Source organism: Lycorma delicatula, chromosome 2 (genome assembly GCF_047948215.1).
Source record: "Lycorma delicatula isolate Av1 chromosome 2, ASM4794821v1, whole genome shotgun sequence".
NCBI classification, from domain to species: Eukaryota; Metazoa; Arthropoda; class Insecta; order Hemiptera; family Fulgoridae; genus Lycorma; species Lycorma delicatula.
In genome coordinates, this window is record NC_134456.1 from 18,235,639 (window position 1) to 18,260,208 (window position 24,570).

The window sequence follows — 24,570 nt, forward strand, 5'->3', positions numbered from 1 at the left end:
AACTATCCAACTGTAAAGACAACAACATGACAACAAATAGAATAGTGTGAGCTTATGAGAGCAGTTAAAACAGTGTCGATATTGTCTGGTGTATGAATGAACCACACACTGTTGAAGGTTTTTTTCATTGTTGAACCTGTTTACTTAAAATTACATATCCTTGTGTTAATTGCATGAGCTGACAGTAAATAATTGTGATGTCCTAAATTAAACTCTGTACATAATTACCCATGTAATTATGTAAGTCATACATTGAATCTATTGACTGGATCATCAAATACATTTAAAATTATTGTAATCACTATATTTTCATAATTACTTAATAACACTTACACACTCTTTTGTTGCAGATGAAAGAAGTGGAAAGACTATTGATACCATAGTATTAAGTAACATACCAGAGTTAACTATGTGAAACTGAATATGATGAAGGGGAATGGTCTGAAAAATAAACAACAGTGATATTTAATGATTTTGCAAAATTTTATCATTATATGTAAGTAAAAAAGTAACTGAAATATTGTATGGGAGTGATTACTAAACATTGTTTTCATGAGTTAATTTTCTTTTTCAATATTAGACATATAAAATTTGTACATGTGAAAATTCTGTAATGTACAGAGTGAGCATAAATTATTCAGCGCATTTTATGGGTTAATAAAAAATGAACAAAGCGATGTAGTGTGCATTGATATTTTTCAAACATTAGTGTATTATTGATGATCTTGAATAAACATGCCAGCGCATTGTAACGACAGGAGGGATTGTCAGTTGAGCAATGACTACCATGCAGGAGAAAGCAATGTGCTTACTATAGTTTCATGAAAGTGGATTTGTTATTACTATTCATAGATGTTTTTGTTTACAGTACACCTGTGATCCTTCTAATAAAGGCTCTATTTAACATTGGTCTCAGCAGTTTAAGGATACAAGAAGTGTAGTACACAAAAAAGGTGCTGGCAGAACTTCCGTCTCTGAGAAAGTTGTGGATCGAGTAAGAGAAACTTTTCAGAAAAATCCTGATAAATTGACAACTCATGTGAGTTGAACTGGGAATATTGCAATCGACAATTGTAAAGGTTCTACACAAGTGCCTGAAACTACATGCATACAAAATTCAGTTGGTGTATGCAGTTGAAGATGACGATAAACCACAACATTACAATTTTTCCAAGGATATTCTCGATAATGTGGATGAAGATAATAAGTTTTTAGGTAATCTACTCTGACCAAGCTACTTTCCATGCCTCTGGCCATGTTAACCATCATAATTGTTGTATTCGAAGTAGCAAGAACCTTCATGCTGTTCGACTGACACAACGTAATAGTTTGAAAATTAACATTTGGTATGCATAGACTACTTATGAAGTGTTCAGGCCATTCTTCTTTGCTGAACCAAGAGTTACTAGTGCTTGTTATCTAGACATGTTACAAGAGTATGCAGTTCTACAAATTGAACATCGGCTATCCAACGTTTAGTTCCAACAAGATGATGCACCACCATACGGCGGGCGGGGGGGGGGGGGGGTATCCATGTTTTACCTACATAAACAATTTAATTTCCTCAATGTTGGATTGGCTATGATGGACTAGTTTCTCGGCCACCTCGATCCCCTGATTTTACTCCACTCAATTTCTTTTTTTGGGGTATGTCAAAGAAGGTTGTCAAAGACAGAGGCAATGAAGGTGTCAACATGAACTAAAAAGAACCATCAAAGGTGTAATTAATGGAATAACTCCAGATATTCTTTGTAATATGTGGCATGAAATTGAATAATATCTAGACATTTTACACGGCACAAACAAGTTCATGCAAACTTCTTTGAAATTAGTAATTGTAAACAAAAGTGAAATGCCCTGCTCAGCAATAAAACATACATGTAAGTACATTGCTTTATTTTTTTAAAAACACCTGAAATTTGCTGAATAATTTATGATCACTCTGTTATATATTTTATTCACTCTTGTGTATACATCAACATAAATACATACTTTTTATAAATTTATATATATATATGTTTGTATTCATTACACTGTAATTAATTATTATTTGCTGCTATTTTAAGTGTATTTCTGTTAAATAGGTTACACCTACAATACTATATTTGGTTTTAAGTGATTTTGGAATGAAGGAAATTGAAATAACTGTAATATTGTAAAAGCTATAATTATTATTTTCTAATTTTAATTACAGAATCTTTTAAGGTAATGTTTTATTCTGATGTAAATGTTGTTTCATCACTTGCAATTCCTATGAATTATAAAATTATCATAGTGGTAGAAGAAAAGAAATTAATAATTTTCTCTTAATGATATTTGAATGAACAGTTCTACAAACCTGAAAGGGAGTTGTTATAATTTTTAATAATTTAAAATTGTTAGCATGTTTTTCATGTTGACAAAAAAATTAATTTATTTCTTATTGTTTTCTGAGTGTACCTTTTTGTAGTCTTGACGTTATTCTGAATATGCCTGATGTTTCATATCTGATAATTGCACATTGTTATATTTTAAAGAATACTATATATCATAGTTACTTAATGATAATTATTTACAAAAATTATTTTTTTTTTTGTAATTTTTAAGAAAAAGTAATAAATATTATACTTACTTCTGCTTTACGAGAGCCAATTTTACAATTTGTAGGAGTAAAATAACGCATAAACTTCCATGATAATCCTTTCATATCTATTAAAAACACTATACCATTTTTTTGAGTTTCTGGTTCATCCATTACTGCTTCTAACCATAAGTCATCAACTTGTGACATTTCATAAACCTGATATTCCCCTACTGGTATATTACCTGTAAAACATAAGAAATAATTTCATACAAAATCACAGATTTCTAATCTCATGAAGTTGGCATTTTGATTAAAACTTGTATAATATTTTACTATTCCTAATTTTAACATATTACTGAATGTATTCAATTGTAAATTAAATTATTTTCACACAAAATAAACATTTTTAAAACACATTGAAAATAGTAGTGCTATTGAAGAAAGGCACTTTTGAACTTCCCACTAAACTCCACTGATCAAAATACTCACCGTATCTATTGCGGCCAGTAGAATGAGTTCTGTGATTGCATGGGGCTTCTAACATTTTCCAATTCTATGTGCTATCTTGTGATATATCTGATCAACACTTAAATGAAAAATCTGTTTTGGAATTAGGTACATCAGTGTTTTTGTTTAGTTTATTAAGTTACTACTTATTTAGTTCTTTTATTTTTAATAAAATAGCTACTTAAGAATCTTTTATTCATAAGCTTAGGAGTGAGTTGGTAGCAAAGACGAATTTGATTAATTTTTTGACATAGTACCTTTCATTATTCTATGAATGATTTTATTTCAATTAAGTAAATTTTAAATACAGCATCTACATATTATATAATACAATATATATATAGTAATTTTTAATTTATATAATTATATATATATATATAAATATAGGTGTATATATATATATATATATATATATATATATATATATACACCTTTCTCATGTTACAATATCTAAATTTTCACCCTGATTGTTTAAAACTAAATTGTTGCTCATAGCCAGACTGACCACTGTACAATCATTCAGGAACATAATAAATATCTTCTATCTATCTTGCCTTGCTAACAAAGCATTGCTTGATCAGTGCCTGCTTGTAAAAACATATCTATTACTATTTTAGCTTCCCACTAAAGTAGTCATGAGATTTATTCATTGGGAAGAGTGGCTTTTAAATGACTTCTCACTTTACTTGGTAGCATGCATTCTGGTACCAAAACTTTCATACACAGTATACACTGTGGCCTTTCTCACCACTGACTTCTATCGATGTAAAGCCAAAGTTCAAATATATGTTATAATATTTTTAATTTTTATACTTCTTCACACTCTTACTACAGTTGATGATTTCACTCTTTCTCTCTTCAATTTGATGATTTCTCTCTTCAATTTCACTCTCACAATGATTATAGCTGTTTAGTAAAAATCAATTTATTTATAAAATAGATACAAGAAAAAATACTTCATAAAATTCATTTCACTTGATCAAAATAATATTCAGTATAAACAATCTCCAAAAACTAATTCAGCATTAAAACCATATGAAACCATAATTTATTTATGTAAAAACAGATACCAGAAAATTAAAAAAACTATGAAAGCAATTAGACTAATGTTGGATCATTATATGATAAATCATTTATAAGGTTTCTGCAAACAGAAACTTAACTGTTTGCATCAGCTTCGCTATCCAATGATATTAAACTGAAAATGAAAATAAAATTGTGTAATATTTCACAGTGCTCCTGGGGGAAGTCACAGCTCCTCAGGGCGCCAAGGTGCACATTTTCAAAACCATGTCTACAGATATTTTTTTTACTTGAAATATCACATTAAAAATATTAAATTATTTACCTTTATGTAACTATTCAAATGTAAGAAATAAATAAGTCTGTTTTTATTATAATTAACTTATTGTGATGTATGTATTTATTTTCCATATAAAAAAAATCTATATTATAATTTATTGTAAATTAAATCTGAGTAGTACAAAAGTATAAATAAAATAAATAAATAAATAAATAGATATTTATGTAACAATGCCTTGCTGTTGTACTGAAAATTCACAGAAATTGTAAATAATTGACTTGCAGTGCCTCCACATTGACAAGTTCACTGGAGTAATATAAATTTTTCATTTATTGTACAGTTTTTCTGATATGTTTTTAAAGATTACTTTCATAACTTTCATGTTATGAAAGGGACGGCTGAAATGAAATGCATACTGGAATATAACGGGAAAACAAAATTTGCACAAAGTGACAGATTGCCATCTTGCCATTTTATTCCCCTATTACTAACATTCCAAACTCACTGATCCACAGCCCTTCATTTTCTGTCAGTTGCCATTGTTGTAAACTATACATGCTTTAAAAATGCATTTAAAACGACATGCAGATTGATTGAATTTTTAACTGCGAAAAAGTAAACCCTAAGTGACATTCATTAAAAAGCCATTTATGATGATGACACTGTGGATTGAGGTACTGTGAGTAGGTGGGTAATAAAACTTTATGCAATAGAAGCTAATAAATGTATGCACTTTGTGCTTTGACCGGTTTCTGTGACTGACTGATGAGAAGCATCAAAAGGAGATGAATGATTTGAACTAAAATAACTGGTACACAACAACTAATCGCTACCAAGATAGGCATATTGAAAGAACAATTAGGTCTTATTATTACACAATTGATCTATAAATCTGTTTGCAGTGAGTGCCGTACAAACTCGTGAAGGAACAAACAAGAAAATGAATATTGTGAACAGCATATAAAATATTATCGTGACCAGATTGATGACTTACTTCCATCATTACTATCCAGAAGAAAAATAGTATAGTATGCCATAATTAAAAAAGAATTCAAAGTACAACCCTCTGCAAAAAAATTCTCTTGACAGTGTTCTGGGATTCCTAACACATGTAGGTAACTGGATATGTGAAAAACTGGGTGGACTATAAATTGTATGCAATAAATAAAGGCGATAAAACACCTTAGGAGATGTGTCTGCTACATTCACAACAAACCACAGAGCCAATAATTCTGCAACACAATTACGCTCGGCCACACAAATCAAGTGCAACTGTCACAGCTCTTGCGATTGCGCCCTGCAATTTTCACTTCTTTCCATAATTAAAGATGGAATTAATTTTACCACAGATGATAAACTGGACAATGCAGTGAGGTTTTAGTTCAAAGAAAGACCCATTCTTCATTGACAAAATTAGAAACCTGGTTCATCATTGGGATAATTGTGTAAATGGTTACTACGTGGAAAAGTAGATGTAAGTTTTTGTACCAAATAAAATATATTTTTGTGCCGTATTTGTTTCATTTGACTCTCTCTTTTCATTTGTGAGTTATGAGGAACTGTTTATTACATTTCAGCCATCCCTAGTATTAAATAACGTTATTTAATTAATTACTTTGTTTTTTTTTGTTCAAAATAAACATCTTTTTTGTATGTGTTGTTAAAGAATATACTTAAGAGTACCAGGATGTATTTTTTTAAAAAATGTGGCTTGGTTATTTCTTGTTTGAGAATAAAAAAAAGAATTTTCAACATGTAGTGTAATTGTGTAAAAATATCATAATCTTTTTTATTTCAATTAATTTATTAGTTGTTTTCATGTTTAATTTAAACTTTATGTAAATCTACACTTACAAAAATATTGTTATAAAAAAAATGAATGCATATTTTAAAAATAAACATGTTATTTAATAAAAAAGCACATTAATAAAAATGTTAGTACTTGTTTTCATTTTGACTAAAGGGAAAGATTTATCTTCAATTACTAGATTTTTATAGGGTACTTGATTAGATTAATAAACCTTTGTTGTTCTAATACCTTATTTTACCTAAGAAAGGTTCTAGTTTTCATTCATACCACTGCTTAATGAAAAAATTAGATACAACAATTAAAATGAATTATGTGATATACTACTATTAGACTAAAATAAAACTTACTTAAATATTAAAATATGTATAAAAGTGCAACTGTTATAAATACCAAAAGGAATTGCCATGGCTGAATCTTGTATCTTTTACTTGTACAGCAGCACAATATACTGCTGTTCAGGTTCTGCAAACTCATCTCAAGCCATGCAACGGTGCCTAAGTGGTTGTATTGCCAGTCAATGTACTAAGTGACATAAAGGGATTTTAATAATGAAATACAATGTCAACAAATTAATCAAAATTATCTTTACAACCAACTCACTCCTTGGCTTATGAATAAAAGTTACTATTCAAGATTTTTTAGTTTTTTTTTTATTATAAATAAAAGAACTAAATAAGTAGTAACTTGATAAACTAAACAAAATACTGATGAATCTAACTGCAAAACAGATTTATCATTAGACTTGATCAGATGGAGATGAATGGCATATAAAATAATACTGGGTGAACAACTTAAAACCAAACTGGTACAGATTAAATACAGTTGCGATATGTTGCATCTTACAAGTGAAATGAAAACGTAAATTACATTAAATTCTTTACTTATATTAGCAAAAGTTAAGATATTTAACTAGAAATGATATTTCTAGAAATGATATCCAATTGTAGCAATCCACTTCTGTGCTTGAGTAATCTATTGAGAGTCACCTGATGCAAAACTCTGTAATCAATGCAGTAGATTGATTTCTTGCTAAATTTTCGCTTTTATTTCATCAATAGTGAGAAGATTTGATGCATAAATTCTATTCTACCCTCCATATAGTTTTAAAGGAAAAAATCACAACTAGACAAATCTGGGGAATGCAGAGGTCACCATCCTTTGCTGACAGTTTGTTCTACTATAAAAGCTACACGATTGTATGCTAATGAATCCTTTGATGTATGGCACGTTGTACTGTCTTGTTGAAAAATGCCGTATTTCTTCTCATGATCTGTTAACTGAGCGCAGAATTCTTTAAAAATGTGTTTCAAGTTTATATTAACAGTCTGGTCAAGAAATATTGGTCCCATTGTACAATTACCAGAAACGACTCATCACAGATCAATTTTCTCATCGTAAATAGGATGCTCAAACAACCAATGAGATTTTTCAGTCATCCAATCTGGTGTTCTGAGAATTAACATGCCCAGATAAATGAAACCATGCCTTGTCTAACATGAAATACAGCATCAGCTCTATCTGTACATTGACAATGTTTTTCAAAAGCCAGTCATAATAATTAAGATTTTTTGGTTTGTCTGTTCTGTTAAGTTGTTGCACTATTGCATGACATGATTTCAAATGCACGATATGTTTTCAAATTTAAATCATGAAGAATCTTACGGCAAGATGTGTAATTAACTACTCTATTGTGATAACTTAATCTAGATTTTATTTTGGATTGGCAGAAATTCTTTGAATATAAGCTGTGGCCTCTGGACTCCTAATGGAAGGTTACTATGGAAGGTTACTATTTTATTTTGTGCTCAGAACCTATCCTGTTGATTGCCATCTATTAACCAAATAATGTATGCTACTCTTTGCTGAGATATTAACATCTTTTTTGAAAGAATCTACAATGCACATAAGTTTCTACATAGCAACCTTTTCCTCGATCGAATATGGCATTTTAGGAAAACATAAGTGCATGTAACTATGAACAGTTTACAAAAGACAACAATTAACAAGAATAGTAACATATACAAGAAACAGTGGCACTAGTATTAGTAATGGTAGCAGATTAAAGGTCTTATTTGAGCTAACTCTATTCAATTTTAAGTTGCTCATCCAATAAATTCATTTAAAAGTTTACTTAATGTTCTTTAAATCTATCAATAAAAATAATGATTACCTAACTTGATTATATATACACGTCTACCAAGAGCATCTCTTACTGGCATCATTGTATGAATCTCTTTTTGAAGAATTTGATCCTGAAGTTCAGTTCGTTCAGTAGCATACCAGCCAGAATAGTCAACCTTTTGTCTATAAATTGTCTTCATCTGTAAAAAAGGAATACTTACCATTACTAAACCATCTGAAAACTTTCAAAACAGAATTTTGACTATTTAAGAAAATAATGTTTTAACTGATAAAAAAATTTTCAATAATTTTGTTTATATTCATATTTCAGTAAATATGATGAATGTTTTATTATTGTAAAAAATAACACCCATTAGTGTGCTTCATAAATATATGTATTTTAGAACTTAAATCACATAAATGATATTTAAGTCTAATAAAAATGACAATGATAGATTAGCCAAGAAAAAATATCTATGGTTGTTTTACATTTTTTATATCTGATTGAGTATTCTGCTGTTTAGAGAATATGATTGTTAAAATATTTTGATGTACTTTAAAATTTTGGAGGTACTTTCTACTTCTTAAAGCAATTTATTTTTTCTAAATGGAATTTTAAGATTTACTGTATAATATTTTTTTGTGACATTTTCTATGGGATTGCTGGTGAATTTCTTAAATATTTTGATTGTAAACATGGAGAATTATTTCAAGAATTGATCAAGTAGCCTTTCCCTAATACTTTTCCTGTAAATTTAAACCAGCTTTAATATAATTTTTTATATTAAATTTTATTTTCTAAAGAATGCTGTAATTTGCAAGAGAGCTAACAGATAGTCAAAAAAACTGTAAAAGGATGTTCTTAAAGAGGCCCCATCATTTGGTAGTTTATACTACATGGACATTTCTGTTAAAATGCATATATTGGTGTGAAATGGGTAAAATAATGTGGACGATGTTGGTACATCTGGAGTGGGGAGGACTACATTTTGCCTACATATTTGAGTATTTCCAGTTTGTGTTTAGCATTTGCTTTTGAACAGGTTGTGTAATTGTTTGTTGAAATGCGGCTAACTGTTGAAGAATGTGTATTCTTGATAGAAACTCATTTAGAGATGAAATCTCATATTGTGTGTTAGAAAAGTTTAGGGAGAAATTTGAAAAGTAACTAGTGAAAAGTGTTATTCAGAAGTTAGTTCAAAAATTTCATGAAACAGGTTTGGTGTTAGACAAGAAATGTGGCCAACACTGGTCAGTTTTTATGACACAGGTCATACAGGACATTAAAGTGGGAGTTACAAGATCTCATAAATCTTGTAAAGACTAAGCCGGGAAAAGAATATTTCATTAGGTTCAGCCTACATTGCAGTGAGGAAAAAATGCTGAAGTCTTATCCATATCAAATGCAGGTTTTCCATGAGCTAACTAATGCTGATTATGTTAGAAGAGTTCACTACTGCCAATGGTTCAAGAACTTCATTTGAGACAACATTGGTATTTAAAGTCTTTTTCACAGCCTTTAGATAACATCTCTTTGTCTCATTCTACTGTACTGCAGTAGAGCACTCTAAAATAGGAAATAGCTTCAATATATAAAACAGTGTACTGCCAGTTGTTGGGTATGCAAGGTAACCTAAGGCAAAGCTTGTGTTAGTTGTTGGTTTAAAAACAGAAATCAAACAGTTGATTAAAAAAAAATGATCTCTTGGGTACTGCTGAGATATGGAACAAAAATCTCACAGGGAAAGATGGGTGACGAGTAGGAATAGAAAAACAAGATTCCAGTTTATAGATCCATGAGATTTATTCAAAGTAAGAATTTGATTAAATGAAAAAATAAAAAATGATATGTTTTGACAAGAATGCAAATTGCTTCTCTTAAAACTTAACGGTGAATGCCTGGAATGTATGAGGGAGTAGCAATTTGTAAAGTCATATTTAATGAATCAATAAGAATTGGAGAAACCATTTTCTGGTTGCAGTTTTAATTTGAATGGATGTTTACATACATACCATTGATGTTTTAGCTGATAGGAAGAGAAGTAACAAATCTCAAATAATTAAAGAACCTATTAAACATTTGTGGAACCAGTTATAATACCCTGAGAATGTTTAGTCTCAAAGTATTGTTTAAATAACTACCACTAAAAATTAAAAAGTGAATGTCTAAGAACCTTTTGTAAAAAATGGAAAACCTATTGTCACTATTTTTGTATAAATATATATTTTATTTAATTTTGAAGTATAAATTTAACTAATCTTTAAAAATCAATAAACATTTGAAAATGGAGAATAGAACAAATTGTTTAAAGCTTTATGAAACAAAAATGTTGAGAAAGTTGTTACATTCAATTTATTCAGGAATCAGGTAGTAGTGATACGAATAGATGATAAAGTAAGGCAGGCACACCCTGATTCAGAAAGGAGTGAGATAAAGATGTAGTCTGACATAACTGCTTTTCAGTTTGTGAGTAGAAGAATCAATACAAGAATTGAAAGACAAATTTGAGAGTAAAGTAATTAACAAGTAGAAAAAATAAAAATTTTAAGATTTGCCAATGGTACTGGCCTTTTGCAGAAACCAAATTATGTTAGAAAAAATTCTTAATAACATGGATTTCTTACTGAGAAAGAAATTGAGCTTGAAAATAAATATTATAAAAATTATGGTAATGAATTCTGACAAAAAGGACGATAATGAGGAATTAAATATTAAGGTAGGGGAAAAATAATATACCAGAAGTTACCAAATTTTGCTATTTAAGAAGTAAAATTACAAAGATGAGCAAAATAAGTTGAGATAAAAGCAGACTTGTACAAGCAAGAAGAGCTGTTATACAGTAGAAAATCTGTAGTATCAAATTAAGATCTAAGAATTACTAATTCTGAGTAATGTGGTGTTATAGAAGAATGTTGAATTAAGTAGGTGGACAGATAAAATGTGAAATAAAGAGGTCATAAAACAAATATAGTCAGAGAAAAGTTTATGGGAAAACATGTAAACTAGGGTTGTGTGCCATGTTTAAAGACATCCAGATTTAATTCATTTGGTAACAGAGAGATATAGGTGTAAAAACCACAGAGAAAGAGATTGGAATTTATTAACAAATAACTTATTTATTTAATGTAGGATTGGTTTAAATTGAGATTATAAGATTAGCACATAATAAAAGGAATAGAGAATAGGATCAAACCAGTTAAATGACTGATGACTGAAGCAAAGTTTTTCAAAATGGATGTATTTTTAAAACACCCGCTCAGATATGTTATTTTCTTCTTTCATGATAAAAAAATGTTAAAAAAAAATTAACTATGTTATAAGTTACTTACACTTTCAAAAGCTTTATTAACATCAAAATTCTTGTAATAAAGATAACGAAGAAAAATACGGTCATCTTCTTCTCGAACCTTGAAATTTGGCTCTCCTGGAACAAATATTTTAAAATCAAACTAACTGCATAATAATTTCATCAAAATAAAAATAATATCCCTACTTTGATATTGATCTAATAATAATTAATTATTTACTGATTCTTTTCTAGTCTTAAAATATTCCTGTTAAATTAAATATACAGCAATGAGAATGTGAATGTATATCTAACCATATAAGTAAAGGCAAAGCTTTAATCTAAAGAAAAAAATATTTTAATTAAAATATAAAATTTATAAAATGAAGATTTGATTATTAAATTGAAATAAAATTAAAAAAGAAATCTTTAGAACTATGACTTCTGGATCTGTAAACAGCAACTACAAAATATGTTATTGAAGTTGTAGATACTAAGTACAAACAAGTTTTTTTCATTCATTGATAAGAAATCTTACATGATTAACTCTTAGCTGTTTGACTCTTGGTGATTACAGAGTTATAAGATAAACATAAACATGATTCTAGAATCATAATTCTTTTGCTACTTAAAAGTTCAATCTAAGTTAAACCAATTCAAAGTAAAATTGAAAAATAGTATTCATTATCCACTGCAAGCAATATGGTAACTGATATTTCCAGTGGATATAGTCAGGGACCATAGCCTCTGACTATAACTGAACATTTAGCCATAATAATAATTAATGGCTAAATGGCCATTAACCACTAATGCTATTACAGCTATGATCATTACCTACTAATAAATGCCCACACACATCTGGTCCAATTTCATTGTATCTAATGTTCGGACGAGGCCTGCAGCAAAGGCCTCGTCCGAAAACTGAGTTATTAAATGTCATCGATGCATTTACATCGAGGCCAGGTGATGACATCCCAACGAGGCCAGGCTTATTACTATGAGATGTAAAAAGTCAGAGGGCGATAGACGACTCCCGTTAAAGCCCAACAGGGTAATAACGGGGGGGTGGTGTGGCAACCAGAATATCACTAAGCAGGTGTCTTCCCTTACGGGGCTGGGATGCATCCAATGTTGTGTAAGTTTAGTAATTTCTGGAAACTAGTTTATTAGAAATTGGGCTACAAGCATTTTAACATAGAATCCTTCACTTTGGTACTTTCTGAGATGCTACTCTGAAATGATACTTTCTGAGACATTTCAGATATTGTGGAATTATTATCATCTTAAGAGCCCTTAAATGATGTTATTATAACACGAATAGGAAAGTAATTATTTGCAAAAGTTTAATCTTACAAAGTGTTAAAAAGATGATCCCTAGATTAGTAAATGCTAGTATATAATCTCTCAATAAAGCTTTTAAATACTAAGATGTAATATTATAAAAAAAATGAAATTCAATTAATTAAATTTGTTCAGAATAACTTAAATTCTGTATAGCCTATTCTATAAATCTCTAGTATAAGAAGCACCTTTATTACCAAAGGATTCATGCAAAATAACTTACACAAGTTTTAAAAACCATGACAATAAATGTTATGACTATAAATGTCCCATAAGTTTCCATACATAGGAAAAATAAAATTTTTTTTATGAAAACCATTTTTATTTATTTTTATGTATTCTATGAGACACTCTGCATTTCAAAATGCCCTTTTTAGTCTTAATATAATAATACTGGTTAAATTAAACTAACAGCAAATATTTATTTTATAGCACTTGCGTACTTGTAAACAACATCAAAGTTTTTATTTTATATTGTATAAAAAATATATATGTATAAATAGATAATTAATTTATTTTTACTAATAATTATTATAAAAACATTATTATACTCTATTATTATAAAAAATAACATTTTAATATGGCATATAAATATACTTATACGTGTAATAAAATAACATTATATAACTATTTTATTATTACTACTTTATTAATTAGTATTATTTTGGTTTCTTTTAATTTTTAATATAAGTTCCATATTTTATTTATTGGAAAAATTTGTTTAGTACATAATTATTAAGTAACAACCTAACGAGTAGAAGCTGTAAAAGTGACTAACACTCAAAAATCTTATCTTTTGTATAACGTAAACAGAACCAATGCTGCTGTTTGGTCTGGATAAACGGAATTTTTGTCACGTTATATGATATACAGAGCGTATGTTATGATAATTGAATGTGTATTGCATGTTTTATCTTCAATATCCAATTTATTTATTTTCATGTCAAGAATATGCAAACATTCTTCGTAATAGCGTACCTACACATATTGAATATCTTCTTTGTAATATTTTTTCTTTGCTGCACTACTTTTAACTTTTTTTCTTTTTTTTTTCTTTATAATTATTTTCGTAGGAAGAGGGAATATCTGATCTAACACTTCGTAGTATCTTTTATCATTACGTTTTCTAATGAATTACTTTTAATTTTTTAATTGTTTTTTTTCTAATTGATTTTTTTTCTATTTTTTCAGATTATGAAGAAAATTAATATTTGGTTCATTAATATCAATTCATTATCAAAAATCAATATCTAAGTTAACTTGAATAATCTACTCCTTTATTTTTTTCTAATGGAAGGCGTTTTTAATTTTTAAATCATATATATCAAATTCTTTTAGCCGTTAGCTTTTTTCAAATGTGTTTATAGAAACCATTTATTTATCTTTTTCTTGTTCGAGTAGTAGCAATCTCAGATTAAAGGAACAGATATGTAAAGTTTTAGAAATATAGCCAAAAATGAATAGTGCTATGTAAAACCAAAGCTGAGACAAATAATTAGGAGAAATATTTAGGAATGCGATGGTCATCTACAGCGTAAATGATTCCATTATGATTAAACTCAAATTGTAATTTCCGCTAACATTGATATAATGTAATATGTTGTACCAGTTGCATTATTATTATTATTTATTTCATATATTCTACTTAAATTAACTTCTTATAAGATTCTTTAAATACAAAATGTCCATAAAAAAACCTTCTCGGTTTTAAAAATTCATAAAATGAGATACAAATACAATGTTTTTTCCGAAAATTTTCTGTATTTTTTTGTTATGGATAGATATAAAAACCCCTCAAAAATCTTTTACAAAAAATATTTCTTTAAATCTTAAGTTGGATTGCGCTATTTTGACTGTTAAACGATCACTTAGTACACACAGAGAAAAAAGCATTTATAAATAAATGAAAAAAGGAAATATTTATAAAATGAATTTATAAATAAATGATCGATCTATTTAAAAACGCTGTAAAACGAATATTTTTAAATAGGGGTTTTTAATTAAGAGTAAGGTACAAAAAGAACCTTTAGTTTTCAGATATCTCAATTGAAGTCCTAAATTTAGTTTAAAAATGTCTAATCCATTCGAAACCTTTAATTCAAATTGTCCATCACAGCTTAACTTATCTGAATAAAAATAAAAATAAAGTGAATCTTAAAGCATTCAAACTGATATAATCTCCCATGAATAAAATTTAAGGGAGAATATAAGCTTTTAATGACCTGAACTTATTGTAGAAATTTTCATTAAAAATTTTGTAATAAATTTAAAATTGTTAAAGCTTAAGCCCCGCACCTCGATTTTCCGGACCAAAAATCTAAAAAAAATCGAGTATATACCGGTATTTTAAAGTACTACAGATATGATAAAAAAATACGTAAATACGAAAATATCCAGAGAGTAAAGCATTTAATTCGTTCATTTAAATTACAATATTAATATTACATTAATAATTAATTACCGTAAGTACTACTTTAGTTCAGAATCATTAGGCCAGTAAAACGAGAAGAAAGTATCATGTTGAAAAGGATCATTTCAATACACTTTTTAATATGGGATTTTATTTTTAATTAATCACTGTCACTGTCAATATCTGTAGAAGAGTTACCGGTAGACTCTACGTCGCTCTGCTAAGGGCAGAGCGACGGTGGAGGTCTTCACTACCATCAAGTTCATTAGATATTCCGCATTTTTAAATCTTTTCCTTACTAATTCCGTGGAAATACCTTCCCAAGCATCTTTTATCTAAACACAAATCTGGTTAAAATCTGGGCGTTTGATTCTTCCTATAGGAGTGGGAAAGAAATTTTCATCAGCCATCCATTTACTGCACAGTTCTTTTAATGCAGATTTGAACGGTTTATTAATGCAGACATCTGGTGGTTGCAATAGAGATGTCAATCTGCCTGGAATTGTTACTTGGTCTGTCATACCCTTTTTTAAAATGTCTCACTTTATCAGTCGTATGCCTCCCGATAATTATCCATTACTAGCATACCGGTATTTTTTTTATTAAGTAAATCTCCTGATCGCTTTTGCCATACACACCTGATCCAATCTAAAATTAAGGTTTCGTCCATCCAACCTTATTCCTGTGCTCTGATAATAACTCCATTTACCTGTACGGTAGGAAGAGTTTTTCTTTTAAAAACAATGTACGGAGGTAATTTTGATCATCAGAAGTAATGCAAAGCATAACACTACACCTTTGTTTTTCATTACCACCAGTGAATCGTAACACTTTTTTCACCTTTTTTGTTTGCGGTTTTGTCAAATGGCATTTCAAAATATACGAGGGTTTGATCAGGGTTTCCTATTTGAGAAGGCAAATAGCCTTTATCTTTTCAAAGGTTTATTATTTATTTGTAAAAATGTAATATTTTTTGTTCATAAGCGTCTGGAAGTCGAGAAATGATCGTCTTTCGTCTTGTTGACAAATCATTTCGTGCAACAAATCGTGTTATACGCAAGTATTATTTAATAAATACAAAAATTATGAAAACTCAAACTGCCTAATAAATGTAAAATAATAGCCGAGAAAATACAATGGAATATTTTCTTTGTTACTACTGATTAAAACCTTTACTAAAATTATTCACTTGATTACACGAATCAACTTTCTCATTTTCGAAGCAATTTTACTTGTCATTTGAAATAATTTATAATACAGTATAACGTTTGATGAATTTAAACATTTACTGAAAAAAGACCATAGGTTGGGTTTCTGAATTTAACGTTTACGAAAGATAAAGGTTCTGTAGCGCCAATCTGGATAGTACTTCAACCTTTGACCTGTAAAAGAGGAGGATGGTCTACATCATTTACGTCAAAGAACGTATTTCTTTTTTCTTTTTAACAGATTCCCCGTAAATCCTGTTCTATATTTTCATCAACTCCTTAAAAAAAGTAAAAGAGATTCTTTATCTCAAGTCATTATTTTATTAATAACTCATTTTACTTTTTCATTTTTTTAATTTCAGCTAGAATTTTGAATCAAACTTGTTTTTTTAATCTAGAGCTCAGTTAAATAATAATATTTCAGTTATATGTAAGTTTAAAAACAACATTTTGATTAGGAGAATAGTATTATTACAAATGCTACAGAAGAAGGATGTACACTTATTGTACACCAAGCTGAATTGTTTGAAATCCAACGAATACTGATTTTATCGTCGTGCCCAAATTATGCTGTTGAGCGATTCATTAGGATTCTGTATTTTACTTTTTACGCACCTTACTGAATGATCTTCAGCTAATAGGTTTCTAAAAAAATCCTTTTATTACGCTCATGACAACAATAGGTAAATTAAAGTGCTTTGAGTGATTATATGGTTTACCTTATGCCTTGGCTTTTTAAAACTTACACCAGCTATCGGCACCAGGAGGACATAGTCCATATTGACGGTTTTCATCAGTTGAACTGAAATAGAAAAACTCAGCCTTCGCTGCTTTATACACTGAATACCATCTTTCAGTATTTCTCCTAATGGCTAAGCCATAATAATTCTGAATATTAATTGTAGCTGTGTCTGTCAGCCTATTACGTCCACGCAATGAACTACAATCACTTAATTTCATCCCTCTGTACATTAATTTCAGATTTCGAAGACGCTTTCCCATTCTTTTTTGCTCGTGGCTTATACATTCCAACTTCTTTATTTGGCAATCATCTCCATACAGTTTAATTTCCTCTACAAATGACAAAGCTTTTGAATCCCCATCTTCTAGATATTTCACGATTCGTACATTTCGAGTAAGTGACCGTTCATAAATCTTCTTCGCTCCATTGGTCTCCATCCCCCCACTCCCACCATTGTAGTTCGCCTGACAACTATAAAATGGTTGGATATAGTTGGGGAGGAAAAATTCTTTTAATATAATACATATCTTAAATAAGAATTTTTATCATTCAATTTCAATTCGATTGTACAATTGCCGATACATAATTGGGGAATGGAATTGTAAATTATAGTTTCAAAAAACTAATTCAATGCATTCGTTGTGGATAATGGGTAATTTGTTTCTATATCAGTATACGAATTAGTGGAAGGATTGAAATTTTTGTTTGTTTTCCCTATTTCTACAAACTGGGCCTGTCTGAACTGGATTGGACTGTGCTCGCCTAGATTGGAATTGCTTCATTGGAACTGGAATGGACTGGACTCGTCTGAACTGGAATTGACTCTCTTAAACCGAATTGTCCTTACTTTAACTGAATCTACCCGAAAACTACCGGATTCGGGCTGGACTGGTCTCGTTTCGAGACTGGATTGAACGGGACAAGAGTGGACTGGATTGGCTTGATTCGCTAAACTTGATTCACTAAACTGAACTGAGTTGGACAGAGCTGGACAAGATTGGGATGAACTTTATTAGAATTGACTTAACCTAACCTAACCCAACCCTTTGTTTTTTTTTGTTAGAATGGTGGGAAATCCCATTTACGGACGTCTAACCAGTGTCGGGCTCGCTAACAGGTGCCGCAAGATGTTATTAATATGCGTACGTAAACCTGCGCACTACCGACTAATCCGTCACCCCTTCCTGGAACCGCTAACGAAGCATTCCTTCTGGAAGGGGTGTTACATGCCCACTCTCACACACTCATACGTCATAGTGAAATCGCATCATAATAGGAAAATCAACAGAATTACATCAGTTACAGCAAAACAACAGCAAACAAGATACATCACTGTACATCAAGATACAGAAAACAGATTATGAAACTACTTACAAAGAAAAAATTCACACAATATACACAAATTCAAGAGAAGAAAAACTCAAGAAAACAAGTCTCACAACAATATAAACATAGAAAAATCATCAAAAAAAAAAAACAGCAAGAACATAAAAAAAAAAAACGCCTGAAAAGAGACATTCATTAATATTACATGATCATTGCAACAACACAACACTAAAAATGCATACATCGGACAACAGAAAAAAACTTCTGCAGCCGAACAGCAAAACCTCACAGATTGCAGAAGATACAAAATACTACATACTACAATAAGGGCCCAAGAAAAAAGGGAATTAGCCCAAGATCAGAAAGACATAATATACATCAAAAGCAAAATACTCAAATATATACGTAAAAAAAAATTATATCATAATATCAGTACAGCAAACTTACATCTACATAGGGACATATACATACCCCTTATACTTACTACCTGCGGACGCCATCAGATACGGGAGCGGTACCTGCGGACGCCATCAGATACGGGAGCGGAGTGTCCGCGGCCTCTTCACGTCAAGGAGACCCCGACATGTACGGGGGACCCCCTAGTCGATCACTCGCGAACCTGTCCGCCCCGCACTCTCCGACGCCGCCTATTGTTTTGTGACTCCTCCCATGTTTGGAGGTCTCTCATCATGATTTTCACATACGTAGTGATCGCCTTCCAGTTTTCTTTCTTTTCTATCCTTATGCTCATCAGCTCCTCAGGCTGGAACATCTCTTCCCTGCCTAGCATGTCAAGTAGCTCTGTCCTAGGTCCTTCGTATCTCGGACAGTGGAAGAACACGTGGTATGGCGTTTCCTCCTCCTCGTATACCGGGCAGTTCTGTTCATCGTTGAGGCCGTACTTATGAAGGTATGTTCTGTATCCCCATGGCCCGCCATAAACTGGGTAGGGTAGTAATTCAGCGAGCCATGAGCTCTCCCTCGCCAGCGCCTTACATCTCTCACCAGGCGGTGTGTCCATCTCACTTTTGTGTTGCCGTCCCACCGTTCTTGCCACTTGTTCTCCATCTTCTCCGTCTTCTTCTGTCTGCGGGAGACAGAGCCCCAAGATCACGTATTCTTATCATATTCAGTTTTCTAATTTTATAATATTCATATTATTTGCTGTTTAAGGCTTAGAATAAACAAACGTTCCGTGTGTTAGTGCAAATATTTGAATTGAAATTCGGTTCATATTATGTACGATGTCATATAAACAATAGCAATGCTTCATAGCTATTTACAGTTTTATGATACAGTTAAATTATATTTCCGAAACTATCTTAAAAACAATTACTTGGTCTTGTGAAAGATCAATGCTATTTTAACTGTGGCGTTAACTGCTTGTGATAAAAGCTACTTTGAGTGAGGTTGTTTTTGTCATTAATTTAGTTTAACTAAGTATCATACTGAAATTTATGACTTATTTGCTTTATTACAGTGCTAGAAATTAACGTTTTGTTTATAACTGTTTTTAAGAGTCGTGAAATTTAATAACTGGTGGCCGAGAGTTCTTCTTGTTGTACAGTTAAACGCAGAAAAGGTAAAATATTAGGAAATGGGGAAAAGAAGATAGTTCTTAATGTTTTCAATAGATTTCGCGAAAAACACTACTAGAAATTAAACTAGTAGAAGCGCTTACATCTGAATTCACAGATGTAACTACATCAAGTATTGAGACATCGCGAGCTAAAAAAAAAAATGGGATAGTATACATGCCAAAAAAAAGAAAATCTTCAAAAACCATTTTAGGCCAATTTCATGATTTCAATAAAAATTCTGTCGGATTCAAAGTCCAATTCGATTTCTTTTTTAAAAATGAATTGCCCACACTCAATAAGATACTTTCAGCTGTCAAAAGTGATCCGGATTTGCCGAAAATTAGTCGGGCTAGTTTACATAAACTTCATTTATCGATGGGTTTCAAATTAGCAGAAAAATTAGAAATAGTTTTATCATTGATAGAGATGACGTAAAGATTTGTGAAGGAAATATTGAAACAAAGGGTTTAGAAAAATGAGAAAAAAAGTTTTTATCTGGATTGAACTTGACTGAACGAAGGTCATTCAGTCAATAAAGTTTGGCGTGACACTTCTGTTAAGACATCTAAACAGGCTTTTCTGTCTGGCTTAAGTACCGGTTTAAAATCGGCAAGTTACAAAGGAAAACGGTTGATTGTAGGTCATGTAGGGAATGAAGATGGATTTGTTAACGGTATATTATTAGTTTTCGAATTCAACAAAAAGGTTTAATACGATTATGAAATTAATTCCACTGAGTAGTGTTATTATTATGGAAATGCACCATACCGTACTGTAAAATTAGAAAAAATCCCGAATATATCGTGGCTAAAAGCGGATGTATTATCGTGGCTGATAGAAAAACCATTTGATTCTACATTTTTAAAGTTTGAACTCCTAGAAGAAATTAAAAAAACAAAATAAACAAAAATTTAACAAATATGTAATCAATGATATGGCTGAAGCAAATGGACATACAGTATTACGACTTCCACAATACCACTACAATCTGAATCCAGTAGAACTAATGTGGAGTCAAGTAAAAGGATTTGCAGTTTGGAATAACAAAACTTTTAAATTATAGTGGATATAACGATTTTACTTGAACACGGTATCGCTGAGGTAACGGCAGATAAATGATGGAACTGTGTTAAACATGTTCTGCAAGAAGAAGAAAAAATGTGGAAGATGGATAATTTTGTTGATATCGAGCTGGATAAACAAATAATTTCGAAAATGATTCATCAGAATCTAATGTTAGTGAAAACAAATTGTTGAGTGGATTTGATTATTTATCGAGTGATTCACCATAAGAAATTGAGAAAAAAAAACCAACAGAAAATGATAATCATAAAATATTTTTAATTTATTTTATACATGTAAATAGTTTTTCAGGGTTTGTGTAAATCACTTAACAGATTACTTACAAACCTATTTATGTTTATCATTTGATTAAACCGTTATTATTTTGTATATCTACTAACGCGTATGAAAATTACTGCTGTAACGGTAAAACAAAATTACCATCGAAGTTAACTAAGTATATTTAACGATTTATAATCTTTTCATAATTTAATAATCATTAAACGTTTTAGAATATACTGAGCAATAGGCAACTATTTATGTATTTCATTGCGGTAAAAACTAAAATCAGGCACACAGTAGCTGTCGCGGAATTTTGTGTACCCCCGGTTCATAGAGCGTTGCTCGGTATTTGTTTTGTTTACTTCGGACAACGTAAAGTACACAGATATTAGTTCAATATATGCTTACGATCGCTTTTTTAACTTATGGATATTATAAAAAATCGCAAACTAATAAAAATGATAATAAAACTAACGTTTTGCCTGATTACTGAGATCTCTTTATTCAGGTACTGTTTTATGCTTAAGGTTTTAACTGTTTTCGTCTACGGAATTTTATTGAATACTTAATATGAAGGATATTATTAAATTTACGCTCAACACATTTTAAATGAAGCATTTATTTAGCTCTACGTACTTATAAACCACCCGATAAAATTATGTTGGATAAAAAAAAGCGTAAAACTAGACTAAAAAGTATTTTCTTTGTTTACTGGAATACTTAATTAGGACATAATGATTTTCATCGTTTTCACAACTTTATCTCTTAATTAATAAGAACATTTAATAATATTAATTCATCCGAGGTATAATAATTGTTCTCATTTGTATTCATATTATTTTGTATGTTTACTGGATATGAAGTAATTGAATGTTATGATCGTAATATTCATTCTTGCCGGCCTCCGTCGGGCGAGTGGTAGCGTATCGACCTTTCATCCCGAGGTCCCGGGTTCGAATCCCGGTCAGGCAAAGCATTTTCACACACGCTACAAATCATTCTTTTCATCCTCTGAAGCAATATCGGTGGTCCTGGAGGTTAAAAAAAGTTCATTCTTAATGTAAAAAAAAAAAAATAAAACTTTTTTAATGGTATTTTACTGAAAGAAATAATTCGAAATAACTTGTTCTTACCTTATCTTAAACAAGAAATACGGGGCTTTCTGTTTTCTAAAGTAACTAATACTGTCTTAGTTTGATTAACAATTAACTTACAACTAAATCCGAAAAAAAAGAAGATTTTTCATATATTTATTTTCTCAATTCACGGGGTTTTCCACCCTGCTTTTACTAATAAATTGTTATTACTTTAACCTTAAAGATTTCTAAGAACCTTTTGATTGCTTATATAATGTTCAAATTATAGTTCGCACGTCATGCATTTTTGCCTTTTTTATTTATCTAGTACAGGAAAAAGGATATCTATCAGTTCGCAAATCATTAGCATATTAAATACAGCAAATACATCAATATATGCATAGAAGATACGTAATATCGTGTAGGCAATAATAATCAGTATATGACAAAAAATAAATAAAACTTCGAACATTACTTCTATTACCTACAGCATTATATTTGCATAATAATTTTAAACTTTGCTAATGGCGAAAACATGCCTAATCGATCTAAGTGAAGATTATAAGAGAATAAATTATTAATTATAATAATATTTTTTTATCTACGAATAAGAAAAGATAATAATAATAATAATAATAATATTTAAAATTGATTCTGTATCTCCCTAGTTCGTAACATTACTGAAATGAGCTAGTAACACACCACAATATTATTTGCTTGCTTAGTAAACAAACGTTTAGATATTCTATATTATACAGTTAAATCTCCGAGTAAATTTACTTTAATTCCAGTAGATCAGTTTATCGAACAGGAAATAGCTTTATTTAATTTTAAATAACGTTTCCTCCTTAATTTAATGTGTATGATGAATAACCGCATTCATATTTGAAATACGCGTGGAAAGTAATTAATTATTCGAATGAAATGGACGCAGAGCAATTTTAATTTCAATTAATAAAAAAAATCATTCAGTCAGTATGTTTAGTCTTAATTAATATTTTGACAGACGAAATAAGAATAATTAACCAGTTTAATTTTATAACTGACAGTATAATTTAACCAGTTTATTGAAATATTTTATTTTTTAAATCAGCTTTTAATTATGCTTTAGAAACAATGATACTTAATACGTTACTTGTTATGAAATCAACAAATCATTTGAAATATTACGTAAAATAATACATTATGATATTTTACTTCATTTCTAAATTATATTTGAAACAGAAACGATCCTGTTTAAATAATTAAGCTTCCTGTAACAGGGTACTTGAGATAAATATTCATTCCATGGATATTTCGTAAAGTATTTGACTTGTTTCATCTGTTCATTTTTTTCTTCTGTCCTGTGATAATTTTTATTCCATACATTTCATACAAATTGTATTATATATACTCGTATATGCAGACACCAACTAGAATACTTGTTTTTGCTTTTCCAAATTCTAATACCATTTATGATAAAATATTTATAATTACAGAAGATAAATCAATTCCTTGTTCTAAGACACTTTGATGTTTTATTGACTGGGATTATTAGTTTTTAATTTTATCAGATAAAAAATGTAATTACTAAGAAAAAAAATGACGGGTTACTCCGTTATATGCTAATAAAAATTTAATAAATGAATAAACATTTAGATCGATACATAATCAGGAATGTACTAATGTACTACTTTCTTTTAGAATTTACCTGGACTTTAGATGGATCAAGCAAGAGTAGCATCAAACAGATTTGATCAGAACAGTTTTCACAAATTACAAAAATAGTGAACCTAGAAATATTAGTGAAGCGAACATATAAGGATAATATAAGTATAATTATGAATTTAGGAATATTATGAATATTTAAAAACATTAAGGCTACTACGCCAGGTTTACGGTGGAAAGTGAAATAACTTTCATCAATGAGCTAATGTTATTGTTCTAAAACATACCCGAGCCTCTTGAAAGCC

At 30.0% G+C, this 24,570-nt stretch overlaps 1 protein-coding gene across 2 annotated transcripts in view; it reads right to left on the minus strand.

Annotated features, from left to right (window-relative positions):
* The window catches only part of LOC142320515 (alpha-tocopherol transfer protein-like), a 44,171-nt gene that overhangs the window by 5,831 nt on the left and 13,770 nt on the right, over window positions 1-24,570 (minus strand). For both annotated transcript variants that reach the window (XM_075358387.1, XM_075358386.1), the window contains exons 2-5: window positions 11,635-11,729; window positions 8,354-8,504; window positions 2,612-2,805; window positions 334-441 (exon numbers count right to left, since the gene is read on the minus strand). In XM_075358387.1, coding sequence (XP_075214502.1) covers window positions 334-441; window positions 2,612-2,805; window positions 8,354-8,504; window positions 11,635-11,729 — 548 coding nt within the window. The remainder of the gene's footprint in view (window positions 1-333; window positions 442-2,611; window positions 2,806-8,353; window positions 8,505-11,634; window positions 11,730-24,570) is intronic.